Source organism: Typopeltis vanoorti, chromosome 20, assembly GCF_054136105.1.
Source record: "Typopeltis vanoorti isolate ZY-2024b chromosome 20, IOZ_Tvanoo_1.0, whole genome shotgun sequence".
Lineage (NCBI taxonomy): Eukaryota > Metazoa > Arthropoda > Arachnida > Uropygi > Thelyphonidae > Typopeltis > Typopeltis vanoorti.
Genome location: NC_143568.1, coordinates 78,128,655 through 78,149,532, shown reverse-complemented (window position 1 = coordinate 78,149,532; position 20,878 = coordinate 78,128,655). Strand labels below are relative to the sequence as shown.

General features: G+C 34.8%; 1 protein-coding gene across 3 annotated transcripts in view; it reads left to right on the top strand.

Annotated features, from left to right (window-relative positions):
* sud1 (Prolyl 3-hydroxylase sud1) overlaps positions 1-20,878 on the top strand; it is a 232,918-nt gene that overhangs the window by 181,304 nt on the left and 30,736 nt on the right. For all 3 annotated transcript variants that reach the window (XM_090410657.1, XM_090410658.1, XM_090410660.1), the window contains exons 11-12: positions 326-405; positions 17,413-17,825. In XM_090410657.1, the coding sequence (XP_090266783.1) occupies positions 326-405; positions 17,413-17,825 (493 nt within the window). The remainder of the gene's footprint in view (positions 1-325; positions 406-17,412; positions 17,826-20,878) is intronic.

Genomic DNA, 20,878 nt, shown 5'->3' with positions numbered 1-20,878 from the left:
ACAGTTGTCTTTCATCTGCAGATCCTGAAGTTACCACAGTATTTATTTTGTCATGCTTAATTTGTTTAAAAATTTTGTTAGTGATTAATATAAAAAAAAGTAAAAAAAAAATGTCTAAGACAGTTAATTTTAAAAAATAAAGACTAATAGCTGGACTACATAGTGCTTAGGCAATAAATAGGAAATAGCTGCATTTGGTACTTTTTTTGAATTAAATCTAATACTATTAATTATAAAACAGAGTCATTGTAAAATATACTATCAAAAAATGAGAGCTGTTTCTCTTCCAGATTTAATTATTATTTTTTTTTAATATATATAATAGGAAGATAAATATAAAGAAGTTTCTGAAGCCTTGATGAATCAGCAGATCCACTGGAAGCTAAAAGGCCCAGCTAATAAAAGGTAATTTAGAAGAAAACAATAAACAACAACTTCTCTATTGTACACATTTCAAAAAGCAGCAAAAGAGACTAATTTGTTGTTTTTCAAGTTGCTTTTCCATAATTCCGGAAAATTGAGGAGCAGAAAGAATTAGTTACAGTAACCCCTCAGTCATCCAGCCACAACATTTTGTTATTCAGAAGGCGGGGAGAGAACACAGGGGCATCCATTGAAGTTAAGTTTGTTCAAAGTCAAGAAAGGGGGTAAGAGCTAGATTTTTCTCTCACAGAGCAGTAATTGAGTGGAATAGTTTGTCTTTAGGGGTAATGAGTGCATCTGGTGTGAATGAATTTAAGGGAAGGTATGACAGCTGGTTTGGGTGATATAGCCTCCCTTGATGAGTCCTTTACTCCCTGGAGGTCTCAGATAATAATAATAACAACAACATGAAAGTTTTCTTATCAGGTAATTGATTAGCTAGTTAACTGAAAGTATGGCTGGTATGATTATGTGGTTCTGTATAGAAGTTTACTGACATGCCAAACTGTTTGAAAGGTCAGTTAATTGAAGGTTCAGTATCTGTAGGTTAGATAATTGAGAGATCGCCGTAGCATTATAACTGTGCAAAATCCTTTAAAATTCATAAGTGATATAATTAAGCAATTTTAAATTGCAAATACTGTAATTCAAAATTACACTTTACAGCTTATTACATTTTCAGATATAATGAAAGTGTAATGTAATGACATTCCTTACTTATTTTCACAGTGAATTTCTACTTGATGCTACAACTAAAAGATTGGTATTCTAAACATATGAGAATAAGTTCAAAATTTTAGTCTGTTATAAATTTCTTTCTGCATTATATATAGTGAGTGTTAAGACTTCTGACCCCCCCCCCCCCACAATGTCATTTGTTATTACATTGAGGGAGGAAGGGAAATAGATGAAAGATTTTCTAGAATTTCAGAAATGATTTCATATTATCCAGAATTTTTGATAGTCAGAAATGACAAGAGCAACAGCTGTTTGATTTCCTTCAGATGGACTTCTACTCTCCCTTGCTAGGCCATAGGACCTGTTGACATCACCACCATTTTACTCTTACTTTATAACAGAATATGTAATGAAGGGCAGTTTCTGGATTCCTAGCAAAAGTTAATTGTCATTGTATTCTCAGAGTCAGAGAGAGAGTTGAATATCTTGAAAACAGGCTACCACCTGTTGCTCTGACTAGTTATTTCTGTAAAATCTTGGAGAATATGGTAAATGATCCACTGTTTCATTCTACAGATCCTTCTTTCCAGTACTCATTGTGGCATTTATATGCAGACACACATAAATGTTAGATCACTTGTTCTGTTTAGAATTAGAAACATCCATCAGGGATGCATTCCTGAAATGTGAACACCTCATGTCCGGGTTTTTTGTGAACTCTCTAAAGTGTCTTTGCTCATGCTTTTATTCTGATTGTGTCAGGATCCAAAGTTAAGGATGGGACAAACTGTTATTCCAGTAGAAAAAGACTTTCTTCTGGAATAATAGTATAATTCCAGTATAATAGTATAACAGTAAAATAGTATAATAATAATAAAAGAATAATAAAATAAAAGTCCTAAGAAAAAATGTCCTAAAATGGTCCTAAGAACTTTCAAGATCTTAGGACTAATTTTTGACAAAAAAGCTTAAGTTCTTTGTACGTATTCATCAGCTAAGAGGCTGCAACTAAGATAAATACTCTTTGCTCTTAATTGATAAATGTTTGCAAGGAATACAAGCTTTTTTTACCATACCATGCCCTCATTCACTCAAAACTATGAAATCCAATTCGTATTTTTGCAAGGGCAAGTGCCCTTCGTTGATTGGTTCTATTCACCAATAATAATGCAGGAATACGAATAGGTAATAGTGCATTTCACATGTCACCCATTCAGACATTTTATGTCGAAGCAAGTGAACCTACTTTTTAGCTCAAGAAGCAGTTATCATGGATCTGTGCATTAAAAATCTTGATCTAACCATTCTAAGTAGACTTGCATTTTTTCCTTACTTAAAACTTTAGTATAATATACATCAAACTGCAGTTTAATCTCTATGCTTATGAAAAAGATTCTGCAAGCTCTTGGCATTAATATAAACATTACACTCAACTCTCACTATATCGGACACCATTATGATAAACTCACTCAGTATTTAAAAAAAAATTCTGCTAGGGTTTAAGAAATTCACAATAACAAATTGTCTACCACAATAAACTTTTACAGGTTATGAGTTGACTGTATTATCCACACTGAACATTTTAATTTTTCCTTACAGCTGGTTTGTACTCTACAATGATGTATCGCTTTGTTTTACTTGCAGATTTTTTTAAATATAATTCCATCCATGGGAGGCTGTTCATCTGCAGTACATTAATACAATAGATCAGGGCTGTCCAAAACATGGTGCGCGGGCCGCATCTGGCCCACAGGCGCGATTTTGTTCGGCCTACTTGTGGGTTTTGATTTTCATGATAAAATAACCAAGATATAGGTGGATTGATATGGTACAAAGTGCCTTAGACGATAGAAATATAAGATCTGATAATGTTGGAGTCTTGACAAGTAACAGACTGATTTGGAGGAAAATTGTAGATAGGAAGTTAGTAATGATATAATTTTTTCATGTAGTACTATCATATCCTGTATACCCCTTGTGGGTACATGGCAGGAATTTGATGATGATGATGATAAAATAACAATTTGAATCGAATGTGTTTTAGATATTTTAATTCTATCACTAATTAATAATCTTGATGTTGATAATTTTATTTGGTGTTTTTACATCACTATATACCCCTGTATTTTTCAAATATTAGATGTGTCAAAGAATCATTCTGACATTGTTTTGTTCCAACGCTCATGCTCCAAGCGCTCACAGGGAACGTGAATGTGCAATTAGTGTTGTTCATTTGTTCAGCTATCGAGGTCATGTCACTGCTACTCACCAAATTACTAGATATGTATTGTGATTTATTTCCGTGTTATCTTTCTACTTCTCCTTAATAAATTTTATTACAACTTATCATCAAACAACCATGCCTAACAAGAAAAGAAAAATTGATGATGAAATATGAGTGTATCAAAGCCGATGAGAATCAGAGTATTTGATTACAAACAACAAGAATAAAATTCAATGTCTTGTTTGCATGCAAGTTTTGTCAGTGTCTAAAGAGTATAATGTGAAATGACACTACACTACATTACACAGTAAAACATTTGAGATGCATATTAGAGAATCAAGAAGCACCATTATTGCAAAATATAAGAAGAAATTGATGCACCAAACAAGTTATTTTGTAAAACATAGAACTAAACAAAGTTCAAGCCTTGCCACTTTGTACACAGTAGCATTGGAGTTAGCAAAAGCAAAAAAAAAAGCTTTTTAGTGATGGTGTGTTTGTGAAGAAATGCAATTGAAATGGCAAAACAATTTAATGAGCAGAAATTAGCTGCGAAGTTCAAAACAGTGGCATTATCTCAACAGACCATCATAAGACGTGTACAACACACGGATCAATATATATCAAAAAAGCCATGTGATTTAGTAGGAAAATGTGAGTACTTTTCATTGAAAGCACTGATCAAGCAGACGTAAGTCAACTTTTAATTTTTGTTCCAAGTATTCAAGAGGACTTTACTATTAATGAAGAATTCCTCAGTCTTATATCTTTACATGGGACTACTAAAGGTAGTGATATTTTCGAAGTAGTTCAAAAATCTGTTATGAACTATGGAGGATTCAATAAACTTTCCTGCATCATAACAGATGGGGCCAAAGCTATGAGGGACTGGCAGCAGCTTTTGTGGACTATTGAAAACAAAATAATATTAACTATCCTATAATGCATTGCATAATTCACCAAGAAGCACTATGTGGAAAATTTCTGTCAAGTTATTTTTACAGCCATGTAAGTAGCTGTAAAAATAACTAATGTTATATGAGGAGGTAATACATCTCTGACTCATCGTAAGTTTTGTGAAATGGATTCTGCATATGGTGATTTGCTTCTTTATTCTGATATTCGCTGGTTGAGTGCCGGAAAATGTCTGGAACACTTTTTTGCTATTCAGAAAGAAATACCCATATTTCTTAAAAACAATGTGAAGTCTGACACAACAGAACTTGAAAATCAAATGCAAGATCCTATATTTTTATCAGATCTTGCATTTATAACAGATATGACCAACCATTTGAATGAGTTGAACTTAAAACTGCAGGGCAAACAACAGAATATTGCCAATTTATATGGTCATTTGAATGGCTTTAAAAGTAAATTGAAGCTTGTTAAATCAACATTGGCTAATAATATTTTTACTTTTTTTCCGAATTGCAAAGAACATTTTGAAGAAATGAAGAATTTTGAGGAAATATAATTTTCAGCTCATGTAAAGTATATTGAAATGATCAATGAGGATTTTGAGAATTGATTTGGCAATTTTAAGGAAATTAAAGAAGATATTTCAATTTTTACTCAACCATTGACTGTCAGCATCGAAAATGTAAGATCTGACCTTCAGTTGTAATTGTGCGATTTGCAATCAGACACCATTTTATACTAACAGAAGTGAAAAAGGAGATTTTTTTAAATTACTACCAATGGAGAGGTACCCGTAATAGTCATGGTACTCATGACTATTACGGGTGACTTTTCTTTCTTATGATATTTTCGAAGCGCTTGCTAAACCTAACTAGCAGTAAGACTCTCCAAGTTATTTAATATATGTACTGTATTTATTATTCTGGATGCAGCTCTCGGATAAATCTTTTTTTTTTTTAATGTCACCCTTGGATTACCTAAAGTTGGACAGCCCTGCTATATATGAAAAGAAAGATAAGCAGAAAGAAGAAGCCTATTAACAATTGATTTGATGAACCATAGAATGTACCCTTGAGGGAATACATAAGAAGGAAGACTGTTCCAAAAGATATCCATATTAGGAATGAGTGAAGACAGATTTCTCTTTTGAGTTTTGTTCTGCTGTGATGCAGTGTTTAAATAGCTTCATGTTTTTATGGTGTGGAAGTGGGAGAATTATTGATGCCAATTCTGATGAACAGAGTCCATGGAAATCTTTTAGAAAATGCAATCAGCAGAAACTGAATATCTGTGTGAAAGAAAATAAAGTGTCTTTAATTAACTTACTTTCTCTCTTCTGCTGTGAGCTAATTATTTTTAGGGAGCTTTTAGAGGAACTACCTCAAATATGAGAATAGTAACCAATGGTTAGATAGATTTGTGATTGTAGAGTTATTAGCTGTGTACAGGTAAAGTTATGTGTCAAACAAAAGAGAACTAATTTTTTTGGCTGCTGGGTAGGCATTAATTGTAATGCCAAGATAAATTGGTGGTTTTGAGTGTATTTCAACAAACAAGTAGTTTGGAGATTAAGAGGGAGATGTTAAATCCCGTTTTATTTTATATAGCTGGGTACGAAACTCGGGTCGAAATCCATCGACATCCAGGGAGCTTTGTTTTTTCCACCGATAGTTTTTTCGGCTTCAATGCCGAAAAAACTGTCGGCGGAACCAAGTGTAAATGATCACTTGGATAGTACAACACCAGGGCAACTCCATGTACTATCCAAGTGATCATTTACGCTTGGTTCCACCAATAGTTTTTTCGGCATTGAAACTCTATGGATGTTGATGGATTTCGACCCGAGTTTCATACCCGGCTATAAAATAAAACGGGATTTAATATCTCCCTCTTAATTAACAAATTCGCCGGTAAAATAGCCTTTCGGCTTATTATCTTTGTAATTAACAATATTTAACAGTATATAGTACACCACTTCCTCAATTCGATAGTAGAGGTATGTAAGTTTCTGTTCACTTAAAACCTTGATATTCCAGGTCTACCTACTCACTGGTCTGGGTAGTGACCTCTTCTCATAATGTAAAACAATATATATACATCTCTTAGGAGCTGGGTTTTACATTATGAGAGAATATTAAAGTTAGTGACGGAGCTTACTCCACCTTTGCATGGAGTTGCCCTGGTGTTGTACTATCCAAGTGATCATTTACACTTGGTTCTGCCGATAGTTTTTTCGGCATTGAAACTCTATGGATGTCGATGGATTTCGACCTGAGTTTCTTACCCGTCTATAAAATAAAACGGGATTTAACATCTCCCTCTTAATTAACAAATTCGCCGGTAAAATAGCCTTTCGGCTTATTATCTTAGTAGTTTGGAGCTCAGAATTGTAAAAGTTAATATTCTGGAAGTTTAGTGATTTGTTTAATGCAGAGTTTGTCAAATGATAGAGATAAAGTGCAGCATATCGTCATCAGCAAAACTGTGTATTGAATTTTCAGTCAAAAAATGGAGTAGGTTGTTAGAAGTAAGAGTAGGTGAAAGAATAGACCTAGATGCTTGTAGAATACCATCGTTAGTTGCATTGTTTGAGGATGAAGATCCATCCATCATCACATTTAGTGTGTATAGCCAAACAGAAAGCCAACAACCTAGTTGATGATGATGGGATCCATTTGATGAGAGCTTACATAATAGGCCTTTGTAAGCCAAGCCTGATCACATGTATTACAGATATCAGTGGTGGCCACTTAGGAAACCCAAAATTTTTCAGTGGTATTTGATTAAAACTCCTGTTGATTGTGACAGAAGCAGAATCTATTCTGGTAATCATTCATTAGTTGAGAGGATTTGAGGTAGCATAGAAGATGGGTGTGGGAAGTTTTTTTCTTCCACTTGGTTAGACTATAATAAATTTAATTTAATCCTTTATCCAAATGTAAGCAAACAAAGTTTGCGCCTGCAGTATCTTCAGGACTGAAGCAACTCGTGGTCAAGGTGGACCAAGCTCTCACCACTCCTTGTCTCAATATCTCCCATAATGCAAAGCACATCTCCTTGTGCACACGTATAATGCTATGCATTAAGAGAAGGGCCACTACCAGTTTCGACCTTTATTCAGGTCTCATCAGTGGGAGCCAGACCAAGTGGTGGTGATACCAAGGTGGAAGCAATGGAGAAGTCATATTTACCAATACGAGTTGCCAAAAGGTGTCTCACCTTATTATTAAATCACTCTGGATTTAGAGAAAGATGTGGGAAGTTTTTCCCCACTTGGTTAGACTATAATAAATTTAGTTTAATCCTTTATCCAAGTGTAAGCAAACAAAGTTTGTGCCTGAAGTATCTTCAGGACTGAGGCAAACTCTCACCACTCCTTGTCTTAGTATCTCCCATAATGCAAAGCACATCTCCTTGCAGACATGTATAATGCTATGCATTAAGAGAAGGGCCACTACCAGTTTCGACCTTTATTGAGGTCTCATCAGTTGGAGCCAGACTAAGTGGTGGTGATACCAAGGTGGAAGCAATGGAGAAGTCATATTCACCTATACGAGTTGCCAAAAGGTGTCTCACCTTATTATTAAATCACTCTGGATTTAGAGAAAGATGTGAGAAGTTTTTTCCCACTTGGTTAGACTATAATAAATTTAGTTTAATCCTTTATCCAAGTGTAAGCAAACAAAGTTTGCGCCTGAAGTATCTTCAGGACTGAAGCAACTTGTGGTAAAGGTGGACCAAGCTCTTATCATTCCTTGTCTTAGTATAATGCCTCCCATAGTATCTCCCATAATGGATAAAGGATTAAACTAAATTTATTATAGTCCAACCAAGTGAAAAAAAATTCCCACATCTTTCTCTAAATCCAGAGTGATTTAATAATAAGGTGAGACATCTTTTGGCAACTCGTATAGGTAAATATGACTTCTTCATTGCTTCCACCTTGGTATCATCACCTCTGGGTCTGGTTCCCACTGATGAGACCTCAATAAAGGTCGAAACTGGTAGTAGCCCTTCCCTTAATGCATAGCATTATACATGTCTGCTTTGCATTATGGGAGATACTAAGACAAGGAGTGATGAGAGCTTGGTCTACCTTTACCATGAGTTGCCTCAGTCCTGAAGATACTTCAGGTGCAAACTTTGTTTGCTTACACTTGGATAAAGGATTAAACTAAATTTAGTATAGTCTAACCAAATGGGAAAAAACTTCCAACATCTTTCTCTAAATCCAGAGTGATTTTATAATAAGGTGAGACACCTTTTGGCAACTCGTATAGGTAAATATGACTTCTCCATTGCTTCCACCTTGGTATCACCACCTCTGGGTCTGGCTCCCCCTGATGAGACCTCAATAAAGGTCGAAACCAGTTGGAAGCTTGGGTGATGAATGGCAATGCTGTTAACTGAGGCACGGCTGTTGCTGTTACCCCTCAGATGATATATGAGCAAATGAGCAGCTCTGCCGAGTGGTGGGGGTAAGCTTCCCACGGGGGGTAGAGGCAACACTGAGAGTTCTTCTCAGTGGCAGGGGAGCCTGTTACTGAGGAGAACAACACTGAGGTTTGACCTGTACTTGAACATTCAATAAAGGTCGAAACCGATCTGGGTAGTGACTCTTCCCTTAATGCATATAGGTGAATATGACTTCTCCATTGCCCCACCTTGGTATCACCACCTCTGGGTCTGGCTCCTCCTGACAAGGCCTCAATAAAGGTCGAAACCAGTTGGAAGCTTGGGTGATGAATGCAATGCTGTTAACTGAGGCACGGCTGTTGCTGTTATCCCTCAGGTGACATATGAGCAAATGAGCGGCTCTGCTGAGCCGCTCATTTGCTCATATTATACATGGCTGCAAGGAGATGTGCTTTGCATAATGGGAGATACTAAGACAAGGAGGGATGAGAGCTTGGTCCACCTTTACCATGAGTTGCCTCAGTCCTGAAGATGCTTCAGGTGCAAACTTTGTTTGCTTACACTTGGATAAAGGATTAAACTAAATTAATTATAGAAGATGGGTGTTAATAGTTTTATCCATTACTTTCAATGGAACTGAAGTGAGTGAAATTAGGGGGTTATTAGATAGTAAAGATTTGTTTCCTTTCTTTACTGGATAATTTCCAGGCTAGGAAATAGGAGAGAATAAAAGAGTGACTGAGATGTGTCTTATGTGTGTTACACCTTAAATTTTTCTTAATGTTTTTACTTCAGGGGTTTCATTAATTTGTCTAATTTTTGTAATTGCTGCCTATGTTATTACTGATCTGACTACTCCTTTGTAGATACTTATTTTTCTTTATTTATCTTCCTTTTCCTTCTTTTACCTTGCGGTGTCGAGGGTTTATTAATCATCGGACCTCAAACCATTCACAGGATAAGATGGTCAGTCCTGTACCCCGGTGTATCCTATGTCCTCTAGTGTTGAGTTCTCAAGGCTGGTTTGCCTGCTTTGCAGGATGAAAAACCTCAGGATAAACTGGGGAAAAAACCCCTACTGTGCACACCCAAGACCAGCTAACTTGGCTATGGCTGAGAAAGATCCTTAAGCTCCTTACGTCATCGACGGGAATCAAACCCCTAGGACACTCCTTCCCCAGGCATATGGTTGCGAAGTGCACAGCCACAAGGCTAACTGTGCGGACTTGTTTATTTATTTATGTTCTTAATTTCCAAATGAGGCTATTGGGGTAGCCAGATATTCTACTACCTACCTTTTATTGCTTGTTGTGCTTCATTTTGTGTGATCCCATAGCTGTTTATTTCTATTCCTAAATATTTTATCTTACTAAACCAGTTCAGTTATTTTCCTTATGAGTTTTAATTTACATCTTATGGGTTCCTTGACAGCTGTCTTTGTTTAGTATTTTTCTATTGATATCTTTATATTTTCTTTTCTACTGTATTATTGAACATATTCAGTAATCTTTGCAGATCATCTTCATCTTGCCAGTAAGATTATATCATCAACATATCCAATTATTCTTAATTTTTCATTTTTAATTCATATTTTACACTTTTCCATTCATTCTTTTATTATTCATCCATGACTAAATTAAATAGGATGGGAATTAGCAAGCCTCCTTTAATGATTCCCTTGGATAATTTAATTTCTTTGTTCTGTATTTATCCTAGAGCTGTGTGAACTTTGTTGTGCTTCCTTTGGAGTGCATTGATGGTCTTACTCCTGAAGCAACTTCCAAAATGAGAATGCTGAATAAAATGAACCCAGTTGAGAAAATTATGATACCCACCAGACACCTCCATGGAAAAAAATGGATATTTCTGTATCCACTGAATATAAATTAAACACAATAACGGACCCTGAGGACCCTCTCATGAAGGACTAGCATTCCTTGTTGGCAATCATATTCCCTTTCAACCTGTCCAGCTCAACACTGCTCTGGAATCTCAGCAATTGCTTCATATTCTCCTGAATTTTTGATATTGAAAGAACACAAGAGAAACAGCAGCTTAACTTTATATCGATGGGCTAGAACCATACATTCAGATATTTGCTAAGGAATAACAGAAATCGATAACATCCATTATGAGATGATACAACATTTCCTATCATCTTCTGTGAATTTCCTCCTCTTACTGTAAAATAGAATTCTTACTGAGGAGGATTGTCCAGATTCATGGCCCAGCCAGTTGTCATTGCTTTTCTGAAACTAGAAAAAGATCCAACACAAGCAAAGAATTTCTGATCTATCACTCTGATCAGCTGTCTTTATAAGGTATTGGAGAAAACATCTAATGTGCCAGACCTCTTGTTATTTAAAAAGCTGTGATAATTTCTCTAACCAATAATGTGCTTTTGTAGGCACCAACATGAGAGATAATTTGATCCATCTAGAAACGTCTATAATATATGCCTCCTGAACTTTTAAACTTCCTTGACATGGAGATATTGAATTAAAAGACCTCATTATTCTAGATCTCAAGGGATATCTTTATTTTTATTAAAAACTTACTATTTTCTAGCTGAATCCTTCAAACCCAAGTGGGAAGTATATTATTGAAGAAGAGGATGTTCCCAAAGCTGTCTTAAGTGAGGCATTCTTCACCATCATAGTAAACTCACTCACTGAACTTCCTCCTATAGTAAGCAATGAACTGTATGTTGATGACTTTACAATTTTTTTGTCATTCTTGTAACTTGAGTATCACTGAACGATATCTTCATCAAACAACTGATTGTATCTGTTTGTGGCCTCTTAGCGATAGGTTCAGGTTTGCAGCATGTCTTTGTACATCTCTGCTGAAAAGCCATTTATCAACCAGACACACATTTAATGATGGAACAAACTATTATCCTGTAACAACAAAACCCAAGTTTTTGGAATTCATTTTTGACATTTTACATTCCTTGTGCATCTTCATTAACTAAAAGAAAGTGCAAGAGAGCATTGAATATCCTTTGCACTCTATCCTCACTCTATATTGTGCACCTGTTTGCTCAAACAAGTGCATAATAAAGATTATAGATATTAAACAAGTGCACAAGAGAGAAAGAGAGATTATCCTGTGATTTTGGATCCTATCCATCATCAGAATATAAGAATAGCTATTAGGGCATTTTGCACATCATCTGTATTTCAAAGCAAATGAACCTGCTATATCACTGTGGTGGAAACTGTTGTCACTTAACTATGTCCTAAAAATAGCCATTGGCTAAGCATACCACATGGACTAATACTTTTGCCTATGTTGGGAAGTTCAGTATTCTATATTTGCATGTTTGATATGCATGTGAAAGAGATTATGCAAGCCATTGGCATGAATGAATGCCAACAAACAATATTTGCTCTGAACTTGATAGTACTCCTCTGTGGCAGATTTGTCACATACAGTTAGATGTGACATCTAACTAAACTAGCTAAGAAAGTCACATACTCTATCATTCTAATTGTAGCTGTTTAATGCACACCGAATGGAGTACTCTGATTTCTTACTTGCCTATACTGACAGTTTGAGATTTAAGACCTGTGTTGGTTTTGTTGTTAATTTTCTTAACTGCATTGCATTGTTTCCAGCCAAAATATCCTACCAAAAATGTATGAGTTATACAGATTCGTTGAGTTCTTTACAGGCTGTTCCTCATTCTGTATAATCCACATCCAGTGCTTTATGATCTTCGCCAATTACTAATTCAAATGAATGCCCTTATTTTTGATGTTCATTTATGCTGGATACATAGCCACTTTGGAATTAAGGGAAATGAGACTGCAGATGCATCAGCTCATACTTTCTTCACATACTGTTTGTCAGTCTTCTGTAGAGTACATCAAATCCTGGCAGGAAGCACTAACACATAATAGGCATGAAATTAGGTCTGAAATTAAGCATTGGCAATCTGGTCTATGGTTAAAACAGTAGCAGAAGAAAGTTGTGCTTGTTAGGCTCCCCATAGGTCACAGTCCTTTTCACATTCTTATTTATTGATAGCTGTGTTAGATCCTGAATGAAGGAATCTTGCAAAGAAATAATTCATTCAGAATCTAACATACTTACTAACAAAGAGAAATTCCTGCACATCAGCTGAAATCAAAAGTGAAACTTCTTCACTTTATGTTTAAATTTGCAATTTTTATCTTATGTTCCATGTATTTTAATCTGTTGTGATTATACTAAGATCGAGTTAGAGAGTGTTTTAAAGGAGGAATTTTGTTAATATTAATTTAAGCCTCACTTTAGCTCATTAGAGTGATTCTGAGTCACCATATAGAGACTAAGTAATAATTCTTAGAAAGTATACAAGTACACGTGTCCAGCATAACGCTGGTGGCAGTAGCTTACGTGGAACGTATATTGATGCGAATTCCATAAATACAAGGGCATAACAGCGTCGGGAGAGCAAGGAATGAACAGAAGGGGAGAAAAGAGATGGGTCATGTGCAAAAGGGACTCCGAAAAAGGGGGCGCTCTAACGAAGAATATAAAGGGGCGAGTGCTGTATCGGGCTATCTCTCTTGTCATATCGTTTTCCTGCTTGGTGGTTCGGAAGTTAGCAGGTAGTTCACGTAAAGGTGGGTGGGGGGGATGAAGCGTGTGTGCTAAGATAAGATGTCGGACAGCGCACTTTCTTAAGAATGGAGTAGGATTCCACGCAGAGCTGAAGGTAAAATTTCTAGTCCTAGTAGAGTCAAGCCGTCGCTGAAAAGTCCCATCGAAATGTATCCTGAAATGCAGAGATTCGAGTCCATTTTTGGCAGAAATCATGAAGATAGCATAACCCCTATGTTGCCATAAGGACAGCCAATAGACAAGAAGTAACCAGACGTACACGTGGTGCTGAAAGACGTGGGAAAAAGTTCGGTAAAGTAAAATTACTCTATTTTGTGTATAATATTCCTTAGAAGAAAGAAGATTATATGTGTATGTAAATTAAGAACATTTTTTAAAGAACTTTGTGAACAGTCCCTAATTAGATAGTTAACCTCTTTTGAGAATAAGAAGAATTGTTTAGAAGAGATCTTTTGTGTTGTTTGTGATAAAATTAACTTAACAAGACTAGAATAGTGAATTTATAGTAACTGAGTAACATAAGAATGTTTGTTTATATTATCTTATGAATAGCATTACAGAAAGGAAATTTAACTGAACTTCATATCATTTGCAATCTATCTCAATTTTCAATTACTGTGTTTTATGATGTTTCTTAACCTTTGATTTAATTTAGAGTATGTTAATTTCTTAACTCGAGTTATTTATTTAGTATTGAGTCAAATCGAGTGTATGAAATTTTGTGTATTCTGTTTAGATATTCCAATAAATATGTCATATTTACTTAAACCTGAGTCATGCCTGATTACGATTCCAAACTACCACTTATAAAAATAGAACCTATTTTGGCGGGAAGGAATTAGACAGCATATATAATTATAGATTTAGGTCACGACTGCAATAAACTGAATCTATATGGCAGTGTTAAAGTAAGATATTGTGTAAGAAAGCCTCAGAATCTAGTATTGTCTCCCTGAGTAAGGATCCTTTTCTACTATAGGATACTGGCTGGAGCAGCATAAAATAAATTTGCCAGTATCCAAAGAGGAAACAGTCCTAGATATAAGTATATTAGGCCCGATATCTGAAGAAGTAAAATAGCGATAGAAAGATAGAATAGGAAGATATAAAGTAGTAAAATATAGAGAAAGTAACGACCTAACAATACAACAGCCGGTAGGATTTTAATGGAATAAGGTTTTAAATAAGAAAAACAAATATTTAACAGCTGATGATTTACCCATGAGTGAACATTGTAACACTTGTCTTTGCCATATGCAGTGTTCTGGAGAAATGCAGTTTTTACTAATCTGGCTAAGACATATTTACTCATGCAGATGTTATATCAGACCTGGAAAATTTTTATGAAGTCAAAAATAGAGCTTAGCTCAATTATTTATTATTTTTTTCTTGTGCATTGTATAATATATTATTTAGTTATTTACCTATTCATATTTTTTTATTACCTTTTATACTACTGTAACTTTGGAATGGTGCATTATGACCAAGGCTTGACAAATACGCTCACCCATGCTAAGTAGATTTTGTAGCTGGCAAGTTGCCACAGACTGGACAAAATAGAATATTTTTATTTAATAAAAATTTTAAAAAAGTTTGAAAAATATTAAAAATAAAATTAGTAAATTAACAATATAATTATTTTGCAGACCCCCCCCCCCATTGATTTATTTGTATATATTGGACATATCTGTGAGATGTGTTTATATATACAGGTAACCCTCGTATAACACAGTTTCGATATAATGCTTTTTACAAATTGTAGAAACCCTTGTTCAACGCGTACTTATACAACGCTGTTTCAGTATAACACGTTCTACAAATTGTAGAAACCTTTTATCTTTTCATATATTTTTCACCATCCAACATAAAAATCAAATTTTAACTTTGTTAAATTTGCATCTGCCCATATCGCACATGTAGTTATAAGTAGCGAATTTATATTAAGGGAAATACCCTTTAGCATGCATGTACTTCAGTTGTTTACCCTATAAAGTGTTTATTGTTGAAAATTGTCTTCATTTTCTGCCAGGAAAGCGCATTAAAAATCATAAGTATGTTAATCTCAAGCTGAGCACTTTATTTTCTGTTGTGTTACATACAATATGTAATGCTTTTTTATGTAAAAAATTTATTTTTATAGTAATGGCCACTTAAAGGGCTTTTGCCATATGGTTGAAAACGAAATTAGTGAATTAATTGATGGGGAAACAGATTTAAATGAGGAGGAACTGATACAATTAATAGATGACGTCGAACCAAATGGCAGGGAAAGTTCTGCCAATGATTCTGATTGTGATGAATCCATTAAAGAATTCAGTTTAAAGAAATTAGCAGAAGGATTGGACTTAGCAAGAAAGTTAGGAAGTTATTTTACGGATAATAATCCCTCAATGGAGCGGTCCAGAGAATTCGCGAGACAATGGATATTTGTTTAGCTTTATATTATGAACTTAATAAAAAATTGCAACATAGTGGTAAGCAAAGTCTTATTTCTGACTTCTTGATAACTAAACCAGCTGAAGTATGCAATGAGAATTATACAAATGATTTCCAAGAGATTTCAAGTGATGACAGCATCCGGCCACTAATAAATAAAGAACATTTATGAAATGTTAGTTTTGAAGACACTGATGACGATTAAAAATATGCACTATGTGCAATGAAGTTTGCATACAATTTGTAATTTTTATAAGTTTATACTATGTATTGTTTCAAAGTTTATATGTTTTCTTAACTTACATGAATTACCTGAATCAAATAAAAATATTTTTTTTTGTTGCATATGTCACTGTTGTTTATATAATTAAAAAAAAAAAAAACAATTTCGGAACATAACCCTACTTTTTCTATGTGATCTGAGTCTCGCATAACTCAATTTATATAACACGGCATTTCTGTGGAATTCCTAATATCTGCGTTATATGAGGGTTACCTGTGTGTGTGTGTGTGTGTGTGTGTGTGTGTGTGTATCCCCTATTAACTTATTCGGACTCATTAAAAAATGGGGGGGGGATTCTTGAGCGAGTAAATTTTTTGCATTCCAAGTAGGGTTTGCATAATTTGTCGAGCCCTGAGTTATGATCTTTACTGTTCTTGCTTCAATAAACAACTACCTAAGCATAATAAATAGGATAAATGCAAAAGTAACATCATATTAGTTGTACCTAAATAGCTAAATTACTTCAGCTATTTAGGTACAACTGCTAGTGAAGATCATAAATTTAATTCAGAAATAGATAAAGGAATAAATAAAGCTGGCAGGGAGCAATGATAAATAGATTTTTATGGAATAAGAGAAGAATTTAGTGAGAACTCTAATCTAGCAGTATACAAGAGAGCATTCAAACTAGTTTAAATGATGGATCTGAGAGCGGAGTTAGAAATGAAACAGTTGATTAAATGCTAGAGATCACAGATAAGAAAATTTTGAAAAAAATGGAGAGTGATGAACAGATGGCATCATTGGAAGCATCGTATAAAAAAGACAAGACATTAGTATGCAACTTGACATTGGTTAGCATTCAAGAAGGTTTGAGCAAAACTAATCCAAGCTAGTATAGGCATTGAATACATTCAGGCTGAGATGTATCTTGTATTCACTAGTGCAAAATAAAATGAAATGTATTTAAGAGAATAGGATATGCATTTGACTGGTATTGATACAAGTTGATGAACTTTTACACTATATTTTTTCAGTAAGTTTTTGTTATTGGATAATTTCATTTTAGTGAAATTTTTACAGCATGTAATCCTTAGTTTATCTGTATTACTAAAATACTGTAGATGATCTATTTTTCATGGAACTTTGTTCACTCATTTCAGATGTATTCACTAACAGCCAATTAAAAGTTTGAAATCACTTAATCATATGTAGTAACATTTTTTTTTTCTCTTTCAAAGTTAATTTACTTACTTGATTGATCATTTTCTTCCTCTAAGGCAAAAGGTCTTACATTAAAAATGTTATTTTCAGGACACTGATAATAACACCCCACATATATTATTTGAAAATGGTTTGAGATCTCTTATTCAGATAAGAAAAGACTCAAATCACTGCAGCTAGTTAGTAATAGTTGGTTGTATTCTATTTGTGAGATGTGTTTAGAGAGAAATAAAAAATGAATGGAATTTTTCATTTATAGGAGATTTGAATTAGCAGAAGAAGATGCATATCCTTCTGTAGTTCAAGAATGCCTACAAGTGCTACAGTCAGAAGCCATGTTTCTTACAATATCTAATTTAACAGGACTTTCATTACATGAATTGACTGCAAGACAAGCAAGTGAAAGTGAAGAGAGTGAAGAAGATGCAGAAAACAAAAAAATAAACAGCAAAAGAAAGTGTAATGGAAATAATAGAACTAATGAAAGAAGGTTATTTCAGAATGCGGAGAATAATAAGATGAAAACGAATAATGACCCAAACATTACATCCACTTCAAGATGCAGGGTTCAAGTGAGACAATGGTCGCACAATGGTTACACACTTATTCATGATGATGATAAGGAAATATCTGAGCTAGCTCTTGATGCAACTTTATACTTTAATGCTGATGGTAAGTTAAATATTTTGCTTTCTTCAAAATTAATGATAAGTATTTTGCTGCTGTAAATTTCTATGAGCCAAGCTCATACTTCAAGCTTCCATTAAAAATTTATATTCATTAATTGCTTAAGACAGTTGATGAATGCAAATTTCTGATGGAATAATAAATGAATACAGGATACACTTTCACTTTTTGTTATCGAACACATCTGATCATTTTGTCAAGGAGATTTTCAGTAAAATTAAAAATCAACTTAATCAAAAATCAAATTAATGACTTACTTTCACAGACCAGCCTTATCAGAAAATATCTGTCAGATAACTATTCTTTATATACAAGGTAATGCAGAATTGATCTGTATTCCCCACCTCCCCTCTTCTCCAAAAAAAAAATGTTAAATATTATACATCCTCTTGTCAGGTTCAGAATTTTCCTTTTTCCTTGCATTTTCTAATGACACAAGATTCATTTCTCCAGCCATGTTTATGATTTCTGGTTTATAATTTAAATTGTTATGGACATATTAGCTGTTCTGCTGATATCATCATCATCAAATTCCTGCCATGTACCTTTTTCATGTAATACTATCATATCCTGTACACCTCAAGGGGTGTACAGGATGTGATAGTATTACATGAAAAAAAATTACATCATTATTAACTTCCTATCTACAATTTTCCTCCAAATCAGTCTGTTACTTGTCAAGACTCCAACATTATCAGATCTTATATTTCTATCGTCTAACGCACTTTGTACCATATCAATCCACCTATATCTTGGTCTTCCTCTGGGTCGTTTTCCTGCCAACCTGGCAGAGAACACTTGTTTTGCTAATCTTTCTTCACCCATTCTGTTTAAGTGACCATACCACCTGAGATTAGCTCTGCTAACACATTCCTGGATGCTGACAATGTCAAGTTCTTTCCTAATATCCTCATTTTTAATATGATATTGCCATTGATGCCATCTGTTCACGCCTCTAATCTTTCTCAGGACTCTCATATCTGTGGTCTCTAGTCTTTGGTCAAGTGTTTTACTTATGACCCAGCTCTCAGATCCATAAGTTAAAACTGGTTTGAACACTGTCTTGTATACAGCTAATTTAGTGTTCCGACTAATTTCTTTCTTATTCCATATGAATTTATTCCATTGACTTCCCACCATACCAGCTTTGCTGATTCTGTTGTCTATTTCTATATTTAATTTACCATCTTCACTAAAAATCGTGCCTAAGTAGCTGAAATGTTTTACTTGTTCCACAGATTCTCCATTCACAACACAGTTGACATTTTCAATGATTCTGCCTATTTTCATTGTCTTTGTCTTTTTATTGCTGACCTTCATACCATATCTATTGCAACAGTTATTCAATTTAGTCAGAGAATCTTGCAGACTTGTAGCGGATTTATTTAGAAGTATAACATCATCTGCATAAAGCAAAGAGCTGACATTAACATCTCCAATTTTGATATCCAGTTTAATACCACTTTCCTTCATAATGTGATCCATATAGATAATGAATAACAGAGGGGATAATGTACATCCTTGTCTCACACCAGATTTAACATTAAACCATCTTCCTGTACTTCCTTCAATTCTAACTGCTGACTTACAACTCAAATGCAGACTAAGTATTGCTCGATATAATGCCCCCATTGACAGCATATAACTGCAGCATATTGAATAGCTTCTCTCTTGGCACCTTGTCATATGCCTTTTCCAAATCGACAAATCTTAAATACAGATATTTGTTATATTCCCATGCTTTCTCGACTATTTGTCGTAAAGCGAAGATCTGATCCTGACAGCCTCTAATTGGCCTGAATCCAGCTTGTTCTTCACCAAGCTTTTCTTCCACAATTCTTCGCAAACGATTCTCAAGTATACTTGCATAGATCTTGCCAGGAACACTAAGTAGGGAAATACCTCTGTAATTCTCACATTCAGTTTTATTTCCATTTTTATATATGGGTACTACGAGAGCTCTACTCCAATCATCGAGAATTCGTCCCTCTGTCCAGGCTTTCTGAACTATGCAGTGCAGCCACTGTAAGACTCTTATACCACCATACTTTAGCATTTCTGGTCGAATACTACTCCTGCTGCCTTTCCACATTTCAAGCCTTTGATGGCTTTTTCTACTTCAAGTATGGATGTGTATTCCTGACTACATGCCTGGTCAGTGTTTTTTACCACTGTGCTGTCATCACTGCTTGCTTGTTTCATTTAGCAGTTTTTCAAAGTAATTACTCCATACTTCAAGGATATCTTTTTCTCCCGTTTTCATGTCACCTTTATCATCTCTAACTCCTTTTATAGCACTCTTTCCTCCATTCCTAAACTTCTTCAACAACCTCCAGAATATTTTGCGACCTTCTTGATATTTATTTTCTATATTCTTGCCAAAGTCTTCCCATGAGTTTTGTTTAGCTAGTTTTACACAGCGTTTTGCTTTCTTACATTTGTCTCTGTATTCTCTAAGGGCACAAGCTGACTTATTTGCCAGGAACTTTTGATATGATTTCTTCTTTTCCTTCACTGCCTCTTTAACTTCCTCTGTCCACCATGAAGTCCTGATTTTTCTATCCTTGCAGACAACCTCACCACATGCCTCTTTGGCTGAATCAATCAATGTTTTCTTCAAGGCTTGCCACTGAATCTCTGAGGTTTGGTTCCTGTTCTCAAACTCTTTCATTTTTCTTCAATAATCTGTGTGTATTTTAGTCTACAGTCCACATCTCAGAGCTGCTTAACTTATTAATCGCTTTAAAACTTTCTTACATGTTATTCTTTTCAGTATGAAATTCAATTTTATCCTGCTCAAGACTAAATAGTGATCACTTCCAATTTCAAATCCTCTGTACACTCGGGTGTCCTGCACCAGGGAGAAAACATCACTATCAACAATAACATAGTCAATGAGACTTTTCTTATTCCTTGCCCCTTCTCTCCATGTGAATTTGCACATTTTTATGTTGGAACATGGTGTTAGTAATAACCAGTCCATGTCCTGAGCAGAAATCCAACAGGTATTTGCCATTATTATTAGCTTTGCTCTTTTC